Source organism: Chionomys nivalis, chromosome 4 (assembly GCF_950005125.1).
Source record: "Chionomys nivalis chromosome 4, mChiNiv1.1, whole genome shotgun sequence".
Taxonomy (NCBI): domain Eukaryota; kingdom Metazoa; phylum Chordata; class Mammalia; order Rodentia; family Cricetidae; genus Chionomys; species Chionomys nivalis.
Window position 1 is genome coordinate 24,056,239 of NC_080089.1, and position 23,213 is coordinate 24,079,451.

General features: G+C 39.9%; 1 protein-coding gene across 1 annotated transcript in view; it reads right to left on the minus strand.

Moving 5' to 3' along the window:
* The window catches only part of Dpy19l2 (dpy-19 like 2), a 137,719-nt gene that overhangs the window by 24,317 nt on the left and 90,189 nt on the right, over window positions 1-23,213 (minus strand). Inside the window, exons 11-13 of the mRNA XM_057768122.1 lie at window positions 16,385-16,465; window positions 11,662-11,763; window positions 1,110-1,181 (exon numbers count right to left, since the gene is read on the minus strand). Of these exons, the coding sequence (XP_057624105.1) occupies window positions 1,110-1,181; window positions 11,662-11,763; window positions 16,385-16,465 (255 nt within the window). The remainder of the gene's footprint in view (window positions 1-1,109; window positions 1,182-11,661; window positions 11,764-16,384; window positions 16,466-23,213) is intronic.

The following is a 23,213-nucleotide window of genomic DNA, read 5'->3' on the forward strand; positions in this document are numbered from 1 at the left end:
GGAGCCAAGTCAGCTGTAGACTTGGAGGGCAGTGCCTTCTTTATTCAAATGACTACTCATATTCTATGCTGAAAGACAGGGAGAAGAAATGGGGCATAGGGACTACATGGAAAAGACATGCAATTTTTAACATTAAGTATATAAAACTCTTTCAACTGGACCACAACTGGAATTGTGGGTAAGGAATCATGTTATAGCTTCTGCTGAACAGGGAAAAAACAAACCTATGTTGACTTAAGATACTACTAACAATATAAATGAAGATGGCTCCGGTATGCTAAAAGTGTGGTGGTGCACGCCTTTAATCCCAGCACTTGCGAAGCAGAGGCAGGTGGATCTCTGTAAGTTTGAGGTCAGCCTGGCCTACAATGTAAGTTCCAGGACAGGATTGTTTCATAAAAGAAAGAAAGAAAGAAAGAAAGAAAGAAAGAAAGAAAGAAAGAAAGAAAGAAAGAAAGAGGGAAGGAGGGAGGGAGGGAGGGAGGGAGGGAGGGAGAGGGAGGGAAGAAGAGAGAGAAGAAAGGATTCTCTAATATACTAAAAGTAACCATGAGGATTTCTGTCATTAAAGTCTTAAACCATGAAAATATGCTAGTGAAAATTTAAAGATCATTTCTTTTAACATGGTAAGGTCTTTTGATGTAAAAAACAGTGTATGTGTAAGGAAAGATTGTTTTGGTGGTTCTGTAGCTTTCTCCTGCGCACTGCACGTCTACTCAGAGTAGATGAGGACTTTGAATGTGCTCACACTCACCACCTTACTTCTCACTCATGCCACATGACTACGACTTTATTCTTTAGCTACTTGTGTGGTGTTTCACACCGCATGCTTGGTCAGGGAGTGGCCATGTTTGGCTTATGCATCATGCTTTCAAGTAAATGCAATTCTTTACACATAGTCAGTGATTGGTAAAATCACCTTTGAAATAATAAAATGAAGCATCTTTAATAGTGTGGTTTTTAAAGTTTAATACCAAAACCACCTGAATAAAATTATTTAGACAGATAAAAAGAATTAAACCTAAAAGTAAGAAGGGATTTGAGCAATTAGCATTAATCTATTATAATTCTTTTCTTGAAACCACAAAAAGTGATAAATCTTTACATACCTTTTTAAAGATAAAGTACGTAATCACTATAACAAGTGGAAGCAATAATGTCTTTGTGTATCTCAGTGGCGTCTAAAATACAGCAAAAGATTCAAAATAGTTAATTATGAAATTTTACTTTGAAGCAGTAAATATGTCAAACTGGGTGTCATAATGATATTTACTAAAGTTTAAATTTTCTTGTCTTTAACAAAATATATGCTTATTAATTTCCAAAGAATAAAATAATTAAAATGGTTATAAAAACCATTCAATGAAGACAGCAACCTAGAAGCTGTTCTATGACATGGTTAAGTGGAAAGCTTCAAGAGTAATAGGCTCTACTCCAAGGGCTGAGAGGGCCCTCAGAAATTTACAAAAGTGGTGAAAGACCAGTTGAGATGTGCTGAGAACACTATCCTTGTATGTGGTTGTTTGTGTATGAATGGTCCGCATAGGTTCATTTGAATGCTTATTTATCAGGGAGTGGCATTATGTAAAAGGATTAGGAGATGTTTTTAATAGAAAGTGTGTCTCTAGGGGGTGGACTTGGAGGGTTCAAAAGCCCAAGCCTGGTCCCAGTGTTTTTCTTGCTTCCTGCTGCCTGCAGATTCAGATATAGAACTCTCAGCTCCCTCTCCAGCACCAAGTCTGCCTGTATGCTGCCAAGCTTCCTGCCACGCTTCCCAGTATGATGATAATGGACCAAACCTCAAAGTTGTAAGCTAGACCCAATTAAATGCTTTCTTATGTAAGAGTTTGCTGTGGTTGTGATGTCTTTTTATAGCAATAGAATACTGACTAAGACAATATACCAAAAATTAACTTCAACTTTGTCGTTACCTGGTAGGGAGAAGGGAAGAAAAAGGCCCATCCAAAAGAAAGGTCAGCTGGCTCTGGCTTTAAGAAAATGACTGGCAGTCCTACCCTCCAGAAAAGCCCCCAGCCCTCACATGATTCAAATATTAGGACTGAAGCTTTGAAATTGCTTGAGGGAAATATAGATAAAATTTTGAATGTCTCATCATAGCAAGGACTTTCTGCAAAGGATGCCCATAGCAAAGGAAATAATGCCAAGAATTAACAAACAGGCTATGCAAAATCTTTAAGTTTCTTCATGAGAAAGGTAACAATTGCCAGAGCAGGCAAGAGTTTAATATCAAATTATATGAAGGACTTAAAAAATAAACACTAAAATATCTAACTAATAATTGAACTGAATAGATAGTTGTCCAAAAGAAGTGGAAAAGACAATGGGTTTTGAAAAAGGGTTCATATTCATATTCTTAGCCATCTTGCTCCACTCAGAATAGCTCTCATCAAGAAAACAATGCTGGCAAAGGTACAGACAAAGGGGAACCTACTGGTGGGATGGAAATCAGAGAGTAGCCACAATAGAAACTAACAGATGTCCCTCACATAGCTAAAAGTAGAACTATCAAAAGACCAGTACATTTCATCTGTGGCATAGACACAGAACTCTGAGCCAGCTATCACAGAGAGACGAGCACATCCATGTCTAGATGAGGTTTCTATCAACAGTTGAGTGGATAAAAATGTTATGAACATGCAAAGTGGAACTTTATTCAGTAGTAGAGAATATTGAAATCATGACTTTGTAAGAAAATGGATGAAGTTGGAATTCATTTCACTCATGAAATATTGGTGTGTGTGTTTGTCTGCTGTGTTAGTCATGAAAGAAGAAAGGGGACTATGGTAGGGGATGAATGTATTTTGTTGAAGGAGGGTAGAATTAATGAACATATGTGTCATGAAAGTAGAGAAGCTTAGCATTTTCCAGATGAAGGAGCCAGTAACAGTGGGCCAGGGACTATGGAGTAGAGCCGTGGGCTAGGAGATAAATAAGAAAAAAAATATTAGGAACTATACATATAAAAATAATTTTAAAATCTATAATTCAACCCATTATTTTTTTCTTAATTTGGAGATTAATAGATTAAAAATTAATAGGCAAAAAATTATCCATAACATATATGAACCTAGATTTGATTATGCCTACATATATTTTCCTTTCTTTTAGGTGGTGTTTTTCTACATATGAATAATGCTAGATTTTACATTTGTTAATAAGGGAAGGTCCTACAGTCTCACTTTCTATACTGAAAAGTTCTATTATTTTCATGACTGTTTCTTGAGCTAAGAAGAAAATACACCAGAGTAGCCACAGAAAGTAGAGAGAGTGCAGAGGTTATCAGGCAGACAGTTCTCTACACCAATTCTCATATGAACTCACTTGGCACGTTACTAATTATGTTTATGTATCATATGTGCAAGAAACTCCCTCTCTGAAGTCCTACTGTGACCTGCCCAGTAGATAGCGGTCAGCAACAGTTTCTGAGTTAATGGGTAAGAAATAATAAAATTTCATTACTTTGTTAACTTAGAATTTATAGGTATTAGGCAAGAACAGATCCAGAGACAACATAAAACTAAGCCTCACACTGAAGCTGTGTACTGAAGAAGTGCACTGCACTGGGGGCTCGATGACAATGTGCCTCGTTTTCTTCAGCTGCACATGGAAGAATTATGTTACGTGGTTACATCCCCTTAGTCTATGATCTTACAGCAATGCAACGCTTTAACACCTATGAGTCTGAGCCTTTTCAAAGGTGAATGGCATACCATTCTATAACTTAAGCTGCATTTCTTCACTAAGAGTCACTAGCAGTTTGTCTATCTAGGCAATAACCTGTTACAAGTTTTTTTTAATTGATTTTTATTGAACTCTACATTTTTCTCTGCTCCCCTTCCTGCCTCTCTGTGGGGAGCCACCCCTGCATACTCCATTACAAGATGGCGCCTGCATTCGGCAGCACCAACTGAAATTTCCATCCCTTGTTTTCTGCCTCTCCCGTGGCGTCATATGGGCTGACGAGCTGCAACCAGTCAGAGCGTGACACGTCAGAGGCGAGGACTATTAACCTATAAAAGGATTGGGCTTTGGTCCTCTGGGGTCTCCGCTCTGTAAGCTTATGCTCTCCCTCTCAAGATGCATTAAAGCTTTCTGCAGAAGGATCCTGTGTGTGCCGCGTCGTTCTTGCTGGCGAGACGGTTGCGCGGGACAACTGGTGCCGAAATCCCGGGAACCTCAACATCGTCAGCACCATCGGAGATCCCTTGGATTCAAGGAGGATTCAGAACTGCAGGTGGATACGCTCAGAGAGGTATGTCCTTTCTGGATTTTGGCTTGGACCTCTCGCTGCCTTAGGAAGATAGTGTTGAAGCCATAGTGATTGTCCTGGGAGTGCTACTATGCTCTGCTTTCACCGTTATGATTGTTAGGTGCGTTAAGTCCGACGTAGATAAGCGGCAGTACTCTGTTGCGTGCCTCAGTCTCTTGTAGATAAAAGAGCCGTACGCGGAGTTTACTTTCATTTTCTTCGCACTTGTAAGACGGACGTAGATAAGCCGCGGGTGTCTGCTCGTTATCATGGGCTCCTCTCAGTCTATCGTTACAGCGCTAGAAACGGTGTTAAAGCAACGAGACATAAAAGTTGCCAATCGGACACTTAAAAATTTTGTCAAAGAAATTGATCGGGTGGCTCCCTGGTATGTTTGCTCCGGGTCCTTGACTCTTGCCTCATGGAATAAATTAGGTAAAGATCTTGATAAAAAACTGGCAGAAGGGGAATTGAGACAGGGGACAAGGGCCATTTGGAAACTTATTAAGAACTGTTTAGAGGATGAAGCCTGTCGGGCTGTTGTAGCGGAGGGACGAAATGTCCTTGAAGAAGTCCAGGATAGCATGTCAGAAACTGAGCGTAGTGAGAGGTTGGGCGCGCGCAAGAAAAAACCAGTCCCAATTAAGGAAAATGGCCCCCCCGGTGCGTCTAATGACAAGGGGGTGTATGCATCGGACCCTAGAGGTCCCTTGCCTGTTGTAAGAAAGAAAGGGAGTACTAGTCTATACCCTTTACAAGAGCTTGAAGCTTTAATTGCCGATAGCTCCGATGATTCTAAAAGTTCAGAAGAAGAAGACTTAGACCCTGAGGAAGAAGCTGAACTAGAGGAGGAAGAAGCCAGATATGAGGAGGAGAGGTATCATCCTGATGATCACTTGCGGAGTAAGAGAGAGCCCCGAAAGCGGCAGCCTTATGCAGCCTCCCCGCAGGTAGTCCCTTCAGCGCCCCCTCCTTATGAAATGCGCCGGAAGTCCTTCTCCTTCCTCCCGGAGAAAGTAAAAAGAAAACTACGTCTTGCTTATCCTGTTTTTGAAGGCGCAGAGGGAGGACGGGTACATGCACCCATAGAGTATAATCAACTTAAAGAATTGGCAGAGTCAGTCAGAAAATATGGAGTAACAGCCAACTTTACTCTAGCACAATTGGACAGGCTGGCCATGGCCGCCATGACCCCAGCTGACTGGCAGACGGTGGCGAAAGCATCGCTTGTCAGCATGGGCCAATATTTGGAATGGAAAGCTCTCTGGCATGAAGCTGCACAGGAGCAAGCCAGGGCCAATGCTATGGCTCTGACTCCGGAACAGCAACAATGGACGTTCGACCTCCTGACAGGTCAAGGGCGTTTTGCAGCTAATCAAACAGATTATCACTGGGGTGCATATCGGCAAATCGCTGATATGGCCATTAGGGCCTGGAAGGCACTCTCCAAAAAGGGGGAAGTGAATAATCAGCTCACTAAGCTTATTCAAGGGACCCAGGAGCCTTTTTCAGATTTTGTGGCGCGAATGACAGAGGCAGCAGGGCGCATCTTTGGTGATCCTGAAACAGCCGCGCCTCTTACTGAACAGCTTATCTTTGAGAACGCCACTCAGGAATGTCGCGCGGCCATAGCCCCAAGAAAGAATAAAGGGTTACAAGATTGGCTCAGGATTTGTAGAGAACTTGGTGGTCCCCTTACTAATGTAGGATTGGCTGCTGCCATTTTACAGTCTCAAAAGCGCCCCCTTAAAGGGCCTGACAAAAGAGTTTGCTTTAAATGTGGAAAGCCGGGGCATTTTAAAAAGGACTGTAGAGCATCAGAAAGAGAAAGGGCTCCACCTACCCTCTGTACCCGCTGTGGTAAGGGCTACCACAAAGCTGAGCTATGTCGCTCAGTAAGGGATATAAAGGGCAGAGTTCTCCCTCCTATGGAGACATTTGTGAATAAGAATCCAAAAAATGGGGCAGTGGGCCCTCGATCCCAGGGCCCACAAAAATATGGGAACAGGTTTATCAAGGCAACAGACGAGGCTCCCCCGGAAACGGAACAAGAGTGGACTTGTGCGCCTCCTCTGACTTCTTACTAATGCCCCAGATGGGGGTGCAGCCTGTCCCTGTTCAGATGCCTACACCATTGCCACAAGGGAGCGTAGGTCTCCTTTTAGGCCGAGGATCGCTCACCCTGCAGGGACTAATTGTCCATCCTGGTATAATTGATAATCAACATGTCCCTGAGATTCAAGTATTATGTTCCAGTCCTAATGGGGTTTTTTCTATTAGTAAAGGAGATAGAATAGCTCAGCTGCTGCTCCTCCCAGGTGATGCTCATCAGAAAACAGAAGACAGACAGATGGGATCCTCAGGCCAGGATTCAGCTTACTTAGTTGTTAGCCTCCAGGATAGGCCAAAGTTGTCCCTCTGGGTTAATGGTAAGCGTTTTGAAGGCATTTTGGACACCGGAGCGGACAAAAGCATAATTTCCTCCCATTGGTGGCCCAAATCTTGGCCAACTACTGAAGCGTCACATTCTTTACAAGGACTGGGATATAATGCTCACCCAACTATCAGCTCCTCGGTCCTTATTTGGAGGACCATGGAAGGACAGGAGGGACGGTTCACCCCGTATGTACTAGCCTTGCCTGTTAACTTATGGGGACGGGATGTTATGCAAGCCATGGGACTTACTTTATCTAATGAATATTCACCACAAGCAATCAATATTATGAGAAAGATAGGGTACAAGGTGGGAAAAGGACTAGGGCACCTAGGACAAGGGCGGACAGAACCTGTGGCGCCCGACCCCAACCAAGGAAGACAGGGCCTGGGTTTTTCCTAGGCGCCACTGGGGCAGCACGACCCATACCATGGAAAACAGAGACCCCGGTGTGGGTTCCCCAGTGGCCACTGACCTCTGAAAAATTGAAGGCGGTAACCAGCCTTATTTCTGAACAGCTAGCCTTGGGACACATTGAACCATCAACCTCCCCTTGGAATACCCCGATTTTTGTCATCAAAAAGAAGTCAGGAAAATGGCGCTTGCTACATGATCTAAGAGCCATTAATGAACAAATGCACCCCCTAGGGGCTGTGCAGCGGGGGCTCCCGGTGCTTTCCACCTTGCCCAAAGATTGGAACTTAATTATATTAGACATCAAAGATTGTTTTTTCTCCATCCCTTTGTATCCTCCTGATAGACCACGTTTTGCATTTACTGTCCCCTCCATTAATCATATGGAACCTGATAAGAGATTCCAATGGAAGGTATTGCCCCAGGGCATGGCAAATAGTCCGACTATGTGTCAATTGTATGTACAAGAGGCCCTAAGGCCAATAAGAGAACAATTTCCAATGCTAATAGTTATTCACTATATGGATGATGTGCTTATATGTCATAAAGATCAAAAACTTCTTCAAGAAGCCTATCCTTTATTACTTAAGACCTTACAGTTTTGGGGCCTCCAAATTGCTACCGAAAAGGTCCAAGTTGCTAATTCTGGGCATTTTTTAGGTTCCTTAATTTTTCCAGATAAGATTCTTCCACAAAAACTTAAAATTTACAGAAATGATTTATGTACTTTAAATGATTTTCAAAGGCTGTTAGGAGATATTAATTGGCTTCGCCCATTTTTAAAGATTCCCTCTGCTGACCTAAAGCCCTTATTTGATATTTTAGAGGGAGATGCCCACATTACCTCCCCCAGATCTTTAACCCCTGCAGCCGAAGCTGCCCTCCTTTTAGTGGAAAGGGCCATTGAAGGGGCACAATTATGCCGTATAGATTCATCCCAACCCTTTTCCCTATGCGTGTTCAAAACAAGGAAGTTGCCCACTGCAGTGCTTTGGCAAAATGGGCCGCTTTTATGGGTCCATCCACATGCTTCCCCTCAAAAAATAATTGATTGGTACCCTGCAGCCATAGCTCAAATTGCCCTTAAAGGCTTGAAGGCAGCTGTTGGCCATTTTGGCAAGCACCCCATTTCCATTATAGTTCCTTATAATTCCCACCAAGTACAAACATTGGCTGCCACTTCTGATGATTGGGCCATTTTGGTCACCACCTTTTTAGGAAAGATTGATAATCATTATCCTAAACATCCTTTGATACAATTTGCTGCGGAACACCCTATAGTTTTTCCCCGAGTGACTTCACCCACCCCATTGAAGGATGGGCTGGTGGTGTATACAGATGGTTCAAAGGGCGGTCTTGGAGCCTACGTTGTAGGCTCCAGGGTGTTTTCACGATCCTATACAGAGACCTCCCCTCAAATAGTGGAGTGCCTGGTGGTGTTGGAAGTTTTTCAAAAATTTTTGGGCCCTCTCAATATTGTTTCTGATTCCTTTTATGTAGTCAATGCTGTTAACTTGCTTGAAACTGCCGGGATTATAAAATCCACAAGCAAAGTGGCACTTCTTTTTCAAAAATTACAGGATTGTCTACTGCATAGGAAAGCTCCTTTCTTCATCACTCACATTAGGGCCCATTCAGGCCTCCCTGGACCAATGAGCCTTGGCAATGATTTGGCAGACAAAGCCATGCGACTGGCTGCAGCCGCATTTGCTTCACCCTTACAAGCTGCCAAGGCTTTTCATAATAACTTCCACGTCACCTCTGAGACTTTACGCAGGCGCTTCTCTTTAACCAGAAAAGAAGCCCGTGATATTGTTACCCAATGTCACAATTGCTGTCAGTTTCTTCCTATTCGTCATACAGGTATCAACCCCAGAGGAATTTTACCGCTACAGGTGTGGCAAATGGATGTTACTCATGTCCCCTCATTTGGAAAGTTACAATACGTTCATGTGTCAATAGACACCTGTTCTGGTGTTCTCCATGCAACGCCACTTACAGGGGAAAAAACTTGCCATGTTATTCAACATTGCCTCGAGGCATGGAGTGCCTGGGGAAAGCCCAGATGCCTCAAGACTGATAATGGACCTGCTTATACTTCTCAAAAATTTAAACAATTTTGTGCACAGATGCAAGTCACACATGTTACAGGCTTGCCTTACAACCCTCAGGGACAAGGTATTATTGAGCGTGCACATCGTACGCTTAAATCTTATCTCATAAAACAAAAAGGGGGAATTGTACAGGACTTACCCCCAGTACCGAGGGTTGCTATTGCTGTAGCACTTTTTACTGTGAATTTTTTAAATTCGGATGAAAATGATCAAACCGCAGCACAGAGACATTGCTCGGACCCACAGCGGCCTAAGGAATTAGTAAAATGGAAAGATGTGCTGACTAATGAATGGAAAGGCCCAGATCCTATTTTAATAAGATCCAGGGGAGCTGTTTGTGTTTTTCCACAGGATGAAGAAAATCCCTTTTGGGTCCCTGAGAGACTCACCAGAACTGTCTTGGAGCAGGAAAATGAAACCGACCAGCAACATAAAGAAAAAGAACAGGGCGCTTCTTGTGATGCTGTTGATGATTAAGATTCTGGTAATTCAAGGGGAGCCACGTTGGGGAATAATGTCGACATTCCCATTGCCAATGCCGGTAATGTATAATGCACAAGTTTTCCCCCGATTTTTTGCCACTAATAAAGAACTGGGACTTGCCTTTCTGCCCAAAGATGAACAAATTCAAGAACTTAAAGAAAACAGGACTATCTCCCTTAAAGGGAGCCTTTGCTTCCTGGTGAAAGAACAAAATAATAGTGATTCCTGTAACCAATCCTCAGCCTGGCTAAAAGAGGCTAGATGGGGATCTAACAGTAATATTGTAATCAATGCTACAGTCATCTATGGCAGATGGCACAATCGGGCTGCGAGCAAAAGCTCCCTGGCCTATGTGTTACTTCCATTCAGTATGAAAATTTTACCAGAGCAGCTAATTTGTCTATAAGTCTTTTGCAGTTCATTTTGCAGAACTGGACCGTTGAATTTGAACAGACGCTTCGCGAGTTGAGAGCCGCCATTGTCTAGATCAACTCTACCCGCCTTGATCTGTCCTTCATGGAGGGGCTGTCTTCCTAGATTTCCTCGACTGTTTCTTATTTCAAAGGATGGGTGGGGGTGGGGTTGTTTGGTGTGATTGTTTGCTGCAGAATGGTGTTCTCCTCTGGCTGGTTTGCAGGCTCAGAACCCAAAACAAAAGAGACAAGGTGGTGATTGCACAGGCTCTTGTCGCCCTAGAACAGGGGGCTCCCACTGACATCTGGCTAACTATGCTCAAGCAATAGGCTATTCGCTGGACAGCTCTTGCACACCCGGAACTTAGGTTCATTGCACAGGGTAGAGTGTCTGGCCTTTCATCCCAAGAGGGGTGTTGAGCGAAGCGCATCGCACAGAGAGTTGCTGCTATAACACCCTCTCTGAGAGACATGTTGTACTGCATAAGGGTTGCCTGCCTTAATCTCCCTTTCCCAGAAAAACGGCAGAGGACAGGTCGAGAGCATCTCAGGTCTCGATAAACCTAGGGATGACTTTCGTACAAGTCCTGTATGTTTGCTTGTGGGAAGTATGACCACTGTCTCTACCCTCAATAATCTGGGAAGCCTATTTGCCTTAATATATTAGAAAGGGGGAGATGTGGGGAGCCACCCCTGCATACTCCATTACAAGATGGCGCCTGCATTCGGCAGCACCAACTGAAATTTCCATCCCTTGTTCTCTGCCTCTCCCGTGGCGTCATATGGGCTGACGAGCTGCAACCAGTCAGAGCGTGACACGTCGGAGGCGAGGACTATTAACCTATAAAAGGATTGGGCTTTGGTCCTCTGGGGTCTCCGCTCTGTAAGCTTATGCTCTCCCTCTCAAGATGCATTAAAGCTTTCTGCAGAAGGATCCTGTGTGTGCCGCGTCGTTCTTGCTGGCGAGACGGTTGCGCGGGACACCTCTCCCCTCCCCTTCAATCCTTTCCCAAGGTCCCCATGCTCCCAATTTTCTCAGGAGATCTTGATTTTTTTCTACTTCCCATGTAGATTATGTCTCTCCTAGTGTCCTCATTGTTGTCTATGTTCTCTGGGATTGTGATTTGTGGGCTGGTTTTATTTGCTTTATGTTTAAACACATTTTTTAATATTTAGGATAATAATATAGTAAGAATAACTTTCCTTAAATTTTTTTTAATTTAATTTTTCTAACTGGTCTCTCAGTGGCCTGCACTAGTCAAAGCAATTTTTTTTGGAATAGCTATGATTACTTTGATCAGACATTTAACCTAAATTAACTGCTTTAGCCATCATCTAGAGTTTTTTTAGAAATAGACTATTAGGCATTGATTTTATAGGTAAAATTGTTGAAAAATGCCACATGGCTAGCCAACGCTACAGAAAATAGAGTAGGTCGTGTGTTTCCAAATTTGTATTTCAAACCAAATGGAAAACTAGCAAAGAACGCAATCATTATATGTGCAGAGAATAAAAGGAGAAAAACATTCATACCGCTCGTTCCATGAAGTCAAATTCAGGAGCACAGGTGTATATTAAGGTATCAAAATCTGTGTATCTTAATATTCTGGCTGCTATAAGGTCACTCAAGCGAATCTGGAAAAAAATGAAGCAAAATGAACAAAAATTATATGGATAAATGATATTGCCCAAGTGTAATAGAGTAGATGAATCCAAGATGCAGAGGTGTGCCTCCACATCAAAAATCAAATTTAAAGAAATGAATATATTCAGCAATGACTTATAAGACTACTGAAAATAAATAGGAATATCAAGTGTGCTGGTTATTTTTTTGTCAATTTGACAAAAACTAGAGTCTTTTGGAAAAAAAAACAACCACAACTGAGGAACTGCTTCTATCAGGTTGTCCTGTGGGTATGTCTATGGTGAATCTTTTTAAATCAATGAGAGATGCAGAGGGTCCAGTCTGCCCTGGGTAGAGCCAACCCCAGGACACTGGGTTGGAGAAGGAAACAAGATAAGCAAGCCATAGATAACAAGCTAGTAAGAAGTGTTCCTCCTTGGGCTCTGCTTTGGTTCCTGCCTCCAGATTATTTGCTGAGATGCTGCCCTGACTTTCTTTAACTAAGGACTGTGACATGGAAACTAGATTAACTCTTTCCTCCTCAAGTTGCTTTGGTCAATATTTTATAATGGCAGTGAGAACTGTGGCATGATCATCACTGGCATAAACAATAACTTTCTAATTGGATTTAAGTCCCACTCCACAAGATGCAACCCATACCTGGCACCATTATTGGTCCAAGAACCTTTGGCTAAACAAGTTATAGACCCCAGGGGTGATCCTATTACTATTACACTGTCAAATAAGCATAGTATTAATACTGACTCCTTATGGCTTATTACTATACCAATAGATCATTATGTCTCTCATAGTTCAACTGAGATACTTCTATTTGCAATAAATAGTGATTAACACAGAGACCCACAACTACACAAGGGGCAGAGAATAAGAGAGTACAGAATAATTAGCCCTCCAATGTTTAAGGGATCAGTGTGGAAGGTGGTGCAAAATGTAATAATCAGAAGAGGCTGATGACTATAAGATAACTTTAACACAGCAGGGCAGCAGCACCTATGGGCTTAACAGCAGTAGGGACACCATATACTGATGTGGAACGTCCTTCTGTATGCTGCAAATATGTACTGCTTTTACTGGTTGATAAATAAAGCTACTTCGGCCTATGGCAGGGCAGAATATAGGTATGCAGGAAAGCCAAACTGTAATTCTCTTTCTTGGTTGGATTTTTGTGTGGTTTTTGTATCAGGGTAACTGTAGCTTCATAAAAGGAATTTGGCAATGACTCTTCTGTTTCTATATTGTGAAATACATTAAGGAGTATAGGTATTAGCTCTTCTTGGAAGTTCTGGTAGAATTCTGCATTGAAACCATCTGGTCCTGGGCTTTTTTTGGAAGGGAGATTTTTGATAACAGTTTCTAGTTCTTCATGACTAACAGGTCTATTTGGATCGTTCACCTGGTCTTGGTTTAGCTTTGGTATATGGTACTTATCTAAAAAAATGTCCATTTCTTTTGCATTTTCCAGTTTTGTGGCATACAGGCTTTTGTAGTAAGATCTAATGATTCTCTGAATTTCCTCTGTGTCTGAGGTTATGTCCCCCTTTTCATTTCTGATCTTATTTATTTGCGTTTTCTCTCTCTGTTGTTTAATTAGTTTGGATAGGGGTTTGTCGATCTTGGTGATTTTCTCCAAGAGCCAACTTTTTGTTTCATTGATTCATGCCATACAGAGAAAAAAGGTTAGTGGACTTCACACTACGTGGAAGCATGGACCCACTGATTCCCAAAGTTGGAACAGTAAATATGCTCTCAGAGCTTGTGATTAAATGTGTCTCTGACATGTTGGAAAGTAAAATGGGGTGAAGCCAACAGCCAAAGTGACCACTATGGTTTTAACCATGCCTGTTCAGCAGTTTAAAGCAGTGATCAGAAAGGATTACAGATACACCATAAAGATAAATTCAGACCAAAAGAAACCTCTAAATGAGTCACAGTAGATTTTAAAAATGTATGTATTCTTGAGAGGCAGAGGAAAAAGGATAGAGACAGTCATAGATTAAGATAAAGTTCTTGAAAAATAGAACAATAAAAATTATCATAAGCCATGTAAAGATGAAAAATACACAGGGAGTCTGGATTATGTATACTTAAACTATTGTGTTTTCTTTGAATTTTTGACTGTTAATGAGCTAACTGTAGAGAGATAGTTGATTGTGGGGATTGCTAAGCTAACCAACATATGTATTTTAAAGGCATCTTGACTTCAGAATTTAAGTCTAAGAATATGTTGCTTTGGAAAAGAGGTTCTGCTTTTGTTTCCATAGAAAATGAGAAGCTGTGTATTGCTTCCAGATTAATATGGTTTGATCAAGCCAGACTCCCTGAAAGGTCTCTAGGGAAAACAATGTCCCAGATGATCCAACATCCACAACAGCTTCAAAGCTACTGGCTGAGATGAATCAACCACACTAAATACCCATCAGGACTTGACCAAAATTCTAAATTTTCTTAGAATCTCCAGAAGATTACCAGCACCACCAATCAACAGGAAGTACAGAAAACTACTCATAAATTCTCAGAATATTATATATAAATGTTTGTTTACATTTAAAGTGGGTTGGTTATAAATGGTTAGTGGTCATAGTCAATCTCTTTCTGAAGAAAAATGGGGCATATAATATAGAAATGATGAAAAAGGTAGATTATTGAATCTACTGTAATTCTTAAATACTGTAAATCTTAAAATACATTGGTATGGATTTTGATTTATTGACACAAATTTAAAGCCAATTTTATTATATTGTATATATATTTCTACCCTTGCTTAAGGTATTATGTTTATGCTACTCATTTAAAAATTGTAATGTATAGTTAAGAAATACAAATTAATAGTCATCTTTAATAGTCATACTTATAGTCATGTTAGATAGATTTTCTAGATATAAGAAATATATTTCAGAAGGATAAGTAGTCTTCAAACACTTCAAAGACCTACATAATATGGCATTTAAAATGTTTTAAAAACTTCAACTTCTCTTGACACTGAGACATGTGTGCTCCTGGCAGCACCAATTACTTCACAAGGATGATGGGCATCAAAGAAGCTCCTATGGAGTTTCTTTCAAAGTGGCAATGCCACCCATTTGGTCAAGAAACTGCTCTGGCCTAGACTGCTTGACAATATACTGTATAAACTGGACATGTAGGACCCACAGAAAATGAAGGCTGAACTTGCCAAACAAGGTGAGACAGTCCTTCAGGGTTCCTGATTCACGGAATAGTCTTCCAGACATTCTGCAGGACACAGAAGGAAGGGACTAATGAATTTTCCCAAAATAGGCAGGACAATCCTTCAAATTTCCTGCTTCCCTGAGAAATCTGCCAGACACTCTAGGCCTGTAGGTTGAAGATGGATGCCACAATGTTACAGAAGAACTTTGGGTGACTGACCAGACAGTCAGCTGTTTCTGTCATTTCTTGCATTTTTGAAAGTCGACTGATTGTACTTCCTGTTTATTCTGGGAATATTATGTCTTTCTGGGGCCTTTGATGGAGTTGAAGACTATATAGTTATAATTTTTCTTAGCTATGATAAAAGATATGATATTAGATATGAAACTTCAGACTCAGAGAGATAGATAGATGATAGAGTATTTTATTTAATTTTGTCAAATGCAAATGGACTATTATAACTGTAATTATTGCTTAATACCTGTTTTGTTACACATAATTTCACAATGTTAAAGTTAAAACTTTCCTTTTTAATTAAACAGAAAAGAGGAAATGATGTGGGATGTCCTTCAGTATGCTGTGATTATGTGTTGCTTTTATTGGTTGATGAATAAAGTTGCTTTGGCCTATGGTGGGGCAGAATGTAGCTAGGCAGGAAAGCCAAACTGAATACAGAGAGAAAGAAGGCAGAGTTAGGGAAAAAAAATCAGCAGCCACTGGGGAAGTAAGATGTGAGATAGCAAGCCATGAGCCTCATGGCAAAATATAGACTAATAGCAATGAGTTAATTTTGTTGTAAGATCTAGCTAATAATAAGTCTGAGTCATTGGCAAATTATAGTTAATATTAAGTCAATGATTATTTTGTAAGCAGCCTCAGAACTGGGTGGGACACAAAAAAGCCATCGCTACAATATACAATCCTTGTGAAAGGCTAAGTCAGACCAAATCCCAGCATGGACAAGAAAGTTGGATACACAATCCCATCCCAAGCCAAGGAGTGACTAGAAACTGTTAGCTGCTGGTAGACAGAGAGATAGTTTTCCTTCCTTCCTTCCATCCTTCCTTCCTTAATTTTTTTTATTTTTTGGGGGGGGGAGGGGAGATGGTGGTTGTGGAGGTATTGAGACTGGGTTTCTCTGTATAGCTCTGGCTGTCCTGGAATTTTGTAGACCAAGCTGATCTTGAACTCATAGAGACCCATTAGCCTCTGGCTCCTACGAGCTCAGATAAAGGAATGCACCACCACAGCCAGTTATGACAGTTTTCTTTAAGTCTGTAACACTTAGAGATCTGATCAAGCTCCAGTGGAAAGAGGGGTGTAGAAATAAAGGACACAAAACTGGAGTCTCATTAAAATGAAGAGATACAAACAGGCTGCTTCAGATTCATAGCCAGGGATGTACCTTCAGAGATGCTAATGTTGTAAGTAAAGAGTACTTACATGGTCTGAAACACCACAAATTTTAGATGTCAGGAATTTCAAGATAATTGTTCCACTCCACCAAGCACAGCCTTGGATTAGCTAGAAAATAAGTAGAATTTGACTTTTAAAAATAACATGTGCTTCAGTTACAGTATTCAGTGATACTCAAAATAGCCAAACTAAACCAAATGAGATGCATTAGTGTGGTATGTACATGAATGGGAAGAGAAGGAAAGCTGACTTACAGTTCAGTGTATTGGCAAGGAATTGAATTTGATGACACTGTCACAGTATAATCAAGTACTTAACAACCCCAGGGCAATATACATCTTAAATATGAAGATAATTGTAAAGAACAAAAAAACAAAAAAATTAAACTTCCTTTTAATTTCTTGGAAAACGGAAACAGTTATATTCCCGAACATTATTCTCAGCTAAAGCCAAGACTCAGAAAAGTGGTTAAAGGGGCAGGATAAGAAATATGGTAAGATCTCAAGGTCAAGGATGGGGAAGGGTACAAGCTGCTTCTCTGAAGTATGTCTTCTGGACGTGTCAGGGACAGGATTACTTCAATCAAGAACTCACACAGCTGGGGCTGACTGCACATGACCTCAACAAATCAAGCTAGTCTACACTTTTGTATAACTGGGGAGTGGGTTCACAAACCCCATCCCTAACTGAGGAGCTATGGACAGATCGCTGATGGTTTCTGTGCAAGGGTGAGTCAATTTCCCTTTAAGAATGTGGCCCTAGCACATCGACAACACTGTAGTGGAGGGCCATACAGCATGGAGTTTGTGAGCAGCAGTAGATATTGGGCTCTGTAGGTTATTAGAAAATAAAATAAAAGAGTACCTGAATTTGAGGGATTGAGAGATGTGGATGGATCTGAGAGGAGTTAGTGGGAGAAGTGTAGTTAGTATGATTAAAATACATCGTATGAAATTCTCAAAAAATTAATAAAAATATTTTATCAAATATTTTCTACTACTTTTGTGCAAATATGAGTTTTTCTTCAAGCAAAGGAAAATTTTCTCATATCTAAATTTCCAGAATTAAGATCTGCAAAAAAGAAAGGCATACAGTACTTGTCTCTATAGGTTTGGGGTATCTCACTCAGTCCATGCTCTGGTTCCATCCATTTCCCTGAACACGTCAGCTCATTCTTCTTACAGCTAAATACAATTCTCTACTATACATGTATCACATTTCCATTACCTATGCAGCAGATGAAAGACATTTAGCCTTGTTCCATTCCCTAGCTATTATGAGTAGAGCAGCAATGACCATGGTTGAGCAAGTATCTGTGGAGTAGGATGTCAATTCCTTTGAGCATTAGCCAAGGAGGGGCAGAGCCTGGTCATATGGAAGATGAATTTCTGGCCTTTGGAGGATCCTCCCCCATGACTGCCCAGTGACTGGACCAGTTCGCAGTCCTACAGTGAATTGCGTTTCTCTTTCCTCACATCCTCATCAGCATTTGTTGCTATAATGTTCTAGATCTTAGTCATTTTGACAGAGGTAAGATGAAATCTCAGAGTAATTTGAAGTTATATTTATGGAAATATAATTTTAAGTGTGATAAACATAATGAGGGATATTTTTAGCCTTTTATTTTTCTTTGGAGAAGGAAGTGTTCAGTTCCACAGCCTGTAATCTTTAGTTGGGTCACTTGTTTTCTTGGTTCTGTTATTTGAGTGGAATCATGCTGCAGCCTACATGGAAGCCTCCTCATTTGGGACTAACATTCACAATACCAGAAATAGATTCATCAGTCAAAGTAAATGCTAAATCTAAAATATTCCTAACACAAAACATTCAGAAAATTTGGGAAATTATGAAAAGTCCAAACATAAGAGTCATGGAAATGAAAGGAGGAGAAGAAACCCAGCTTTAAAACCCAGAGAATACATTTAAGAAAATAATAGAGAAAATTCTTCCACCATAAAGAAGGACATGTCTATAAAGTCACAAGAAGCTTATAGATTGGATCCGAAAAGAAAAACACTATACATACAGAACAAAGAAAGAATATTAAAAGTGGCAAGGGGGAAAAAAGCCAAGTAAAATATAAAGACAGACCTATTAGAATCACACCAGATTTCTCAGTGGAGACACTAAAATCCAGAAGGGCCTGGACTGAAGGCTTTCAGATTATAAGACATGGGTGCCAGTCCAGACTACTATACCCAGCAAAACAGTCCATCACTATAAATGGACAAAACAAGATATTTCATGACAAAGTCAAATTTAAACAGTATCTATCCAAAACCCCAGGCTTATAGAAATACTAGAAGGAAAACTCTAACTCTAATAGTTAACTACACCCACAAAAACACAAGCAATAGATAATATTACACCAGAAAAACCCAAAGAAGGGAAACACACCACACACACACACACACACACACACACACACACACACACTACCATTGCCAACAATAAATTAACAGGAATTAGCAATTATCAGACATTAATATCTATCAATATCAATGGACTCAAATCCCCAATAAAAAGATACAAGCTAACAGGATGGATATGAAAACAGGATCCATCATTCTGTTCCATACAAGGAACACACATACCTTAAACACACATGCAAGAAATATCAAAGATAGACATTACCTCAGAGTGAAGGCTTGGAAAAGATTTTCCAATCAAAAGTACCCAAGAAGCAAGCTATCCTAATATTTAACAAAACAGACTTCCAATCAAAATTAAAAAGATATGGAGAAGGGCATTTCATACTCATAAAAGGAAAAGTCCACCAAGATGATGTCTCAATTCTGAACACCTATGCCCCTATGTAAGAGCACTGCATTTGTAAAAGAAAAATGACTAAAGTTTAAATCACACATAGAACGCCACACAATTATTGTTGGAGTTTTATAACCCATTCTCACCAATGGATAGGATAGAGGGAAACTAAACAGAGAAATAACAGAACTAACAGTCTTGATAATTTAAATGTACCTAATAGATATCTACAGAACATTTTACCAAAATACTCAAAAATATGCCTTCTTCTCAGCATCTCATGGAAGCTTCTCCAAAACTCAGTCACAAAGCAAGTCTTCACAGATACAAAAATAAAATAAAATAAAATAAAATAAAATAAAATAAATGAAATAACCCCCATACCTTATCAGACAACAGGAAGTCTACAAACTTATAGAAACTAAACAACTTTCTACTGAGTTACCACTATGTATTAATAGAAAAATAAGAGAACTAGCAGATGTCATGACTCAAACGAACTTAAAAGACATATATAGAACATTTAAGCCAAACACAAAAGAATATACTTTCTTCTCAGCACCTCATGGAGCCTCCTTTAAAATTGAACACATACTTGGTAACAAAGAAAATCTCAATGGACACAAAAAAATTAGGACAACTCCTTACTCCCTGTATTTTATCAGATCATCAGGCTTAAAGTTATAATTCAACAACAACACTAATTACAGAAAGCCTACAAACCCCTCAAAATTGAACAAAGCTCAATTGAATCATCCCTGGGTCAAGGAAAAAATAAAAAATTAAAGAATTCCTAAAATTGAATGAAAATAAAAGCCCAACATATCCAAACCTATGGGACATTGTGAAAGCAGTGTTAAGAGGAACGTTTATAGCACTAAGTGCCCACACAAAGAAAGTGGAGAAATGTCACACTAGCTACTTAACTGCTCATTTGAAAGCTCTAGAACAAAAAGAAACATACTCATCCACGAGTAGTAGACTTTAGGAAATAATCTAATTGAGGACTGAAATCAATAAAACAGAAACAAAGAAAACAATATAAAAAGAATCAATGAAACAAAGAACTAGTTCTTTGAGAAAATCAGCAGGATAGACAAGCCCTTATCCAAAGTAATCAAAAGGCAGAGAAAGAACATCCAAATTCGCAAAATAAGAAATGAAAAGAGGAACATAACAACAGATTCTGAGGAAATCCAGAGAATCATTAGGTCTTACTTGGAAAACCTATACTCCACAAAATTGGAAAATGTAAGAGAAATGGACAATTTTCAAAAAAAACGTACCACATACCAAAATTAAATCAAGACCAAATGAACGATTTAAGTAGACCTATAACCTGTAAGGAAATAGAAGAAAAAAGCCAGGGCCTAATGGTTTCAGTGCAAAATTCTATCAGAACTTCAAAGAAGTTCCACACAATAGAAACAGAAAGAAATTGCCAAATTCTTTTTATGAGGCTACAGTTACCCTGATACTGAAACCACACAAAGACTCAATCAAGAAAGAAAATTACAGACCAATCTCCTTCATGAACATTGATTCAAAAAACACTCAAGAAAATACTGGCAAACCAAATCCAAGAACACATTAAAAAAATCATTCATCATTATCACGTTGGCTTCATCCTAGAGATGCAGGGTTGGTTCAACATATGAAAATCAATATAATCCACCAAATAAACTGAAAGAAAAAAGCCATAATATCATCTCATTAGATACTAAAAAAATCATTCAATAAAATCTGACACCCCTTTATGAAAAAGGTCTTAGAGAGATCAGGGATACAAGGAACATATCTAAACATAATAAAAGCAATATACAGCATGCCAACAGCCAACATCAAATTAAATGGAGAGAAATTCAAAGTGATTCCACTAAAATCAGAAACAAGATAAGGCTGTTCACTCTCTTTATATCTATTCATTTTAGTACTCAATATTCTAGCTACAGCAATAAGACAAGAAAAGGAGGTCGAGGGAATACAAATTGGAAAAAAAAGAAATCAAACTTTAGCTATTTGCAAATGATATGGTAGTATATAAAACTGACCCTAAATTAGACAAGGGAACTCTACCAACTGATAAACACCTTCAGTAATGTGGCAGGATACAAGATCAACTCAGAAAAGTCAGTAGCCCTCCTATATACAAATTATAATAGGGCTAAGAAAGAAATCAGAGAAACATCATCATTCACAATAGCCACAAATAATGTAAAATATCTTGGAGTAATGCTAACCAATGAAGTGAAAGACCTTTACAAAAAAAAAACTTTAAGTCTTTGGAGAAGGAAGTTCTAGCAGATATCAGAAAATGGAGAGATCTTGGATAATAAGAGCAACATGATAAAAAAAAATGTCTATCCTACCAAAAGCAATCTACAGATTCAATGCAATCCCCATCAAAATTTCAGCAAAATTCTTCACAAACCTTGACAGAATAGCACTCAACTTCATATGGAAAAACAAAAAACCCAGGATAGCCAAAATAGTCCTCTACAATAAAGGAACTTCTGGATGCATCACCACCCCTGACATCAAGCTCTATTATAGAGCTACAGTAATGAAAACAGCTTGGTACTGGCATAAAAACCTAAGTGAATATTAGCTGTAAAATAAAGGATAGCCATGCTATGATCCACAGCCCCAGAGAGGCTAAGTAACAAGGAGGGCTCAAGGGAGGATGCTTGTATCTCCCTGAGAAGGGAAAATAGAAAAGATTTTGTGAGTGAACTGAGGGAGGATCAGGATGGGAACATAAGTTATCAGACTGGGGGATGACAGAGGGGAAGACTACTGGAAGTGAGGGTATTTTGAGAGCAGGTAAAAACCTGGCACAAGAAAATCTCCCAGAAATTTACAAGGAAGACCCCTGACTTAGACTTCTAGCAATAGCAGATACATTCCTTGACCTGGTCATCTCCTGTGACCAGATTGATGCCAAGTCCAATTTGCATCAGAGAGGTTTCATCCAGAAACTGATGAAAACAGATGTAGACAAACATTAAGAAGAGTTCGGGGAATCCTGCAGAAGAGGTGGGGAAAGGATCGTGGGAGCCAATGGAATCAAAGACACCACAAGAAAACTCAGAGAATCAACTAACCTGGGCTCCTAGGGGCCCACAGAGACTGAAAAAAACAAGCAGGAAATGGTGTAGGAGGTTTTTCTGTCTATGTGTTGCTTTCACTGGTTGAATAAAGAAACTACCTTGGCCTTTTGATAGGGCAGCACTTAGGTAGGCGGAGCAGATAGAACTGAATGCTGGGAAGAAGGGCAGAGAGAGAGAGCCACCATGGAGCTGCCAGGTCAGATATGCTGAATCTTTCCAGGTAAGCTACAACCTCGTGGTGATATACAGATTATTAGAAATGGGTTGAATCAAGATGTGAGAGTTAGTCAATAAGAGGCTAGAACTAATGGGCCATGCAGTGTTTAAATGAATACAGTTTCTGTGGGATTATTTTGGGTGTAAGCTAGCCAGGCAGCTGGGACAAACAAGGGGCCTCGCTCTCCCTACAACAAGGAAACGTGCATGGGACTGACACAGGCACTCTGTATATATGTTACAGTTTTGAAGTTGGTACTCTTTTGGGGCTTCTACCAGTGGGAACAGAGGCTGTTTCTGACTCATTTACCTGCTTTTGGGACCCCATTCCTCCTGCTGGGTTGCCCTGCCCAGCCTTAACACAACACATAGGACATGCTTAGTCTTACTGCAACTTGGTATGCCATATTTTATTGTTACTCATAGGAGACCTGCCTTTCCTAAACAGAAAATGAGGGATTGGTGAGACTAACAGAAGGGGTATGGGTAGAGAGACTGGGAGGAGAGTAAGTAGGGGAAATTGTAACCAGAATGTAAAATAAATAAGTAAATAAATAAATATTTATTAAAAAATAAAAGCTCAATTAAGTGCCTTTGAACAGTAGGGAAGATATATTTAAATGCATAAATGTTTAAAATAAATCCATAAGAAATTCAAAAGCCAATAATAGAGTTGGGAAAAATAGGACAAAATAACACTTTCACTAAACACAGACAGAGGGGGGAACGAGATTATAATTGAAAATGAAAGAAAAGAAAGGATG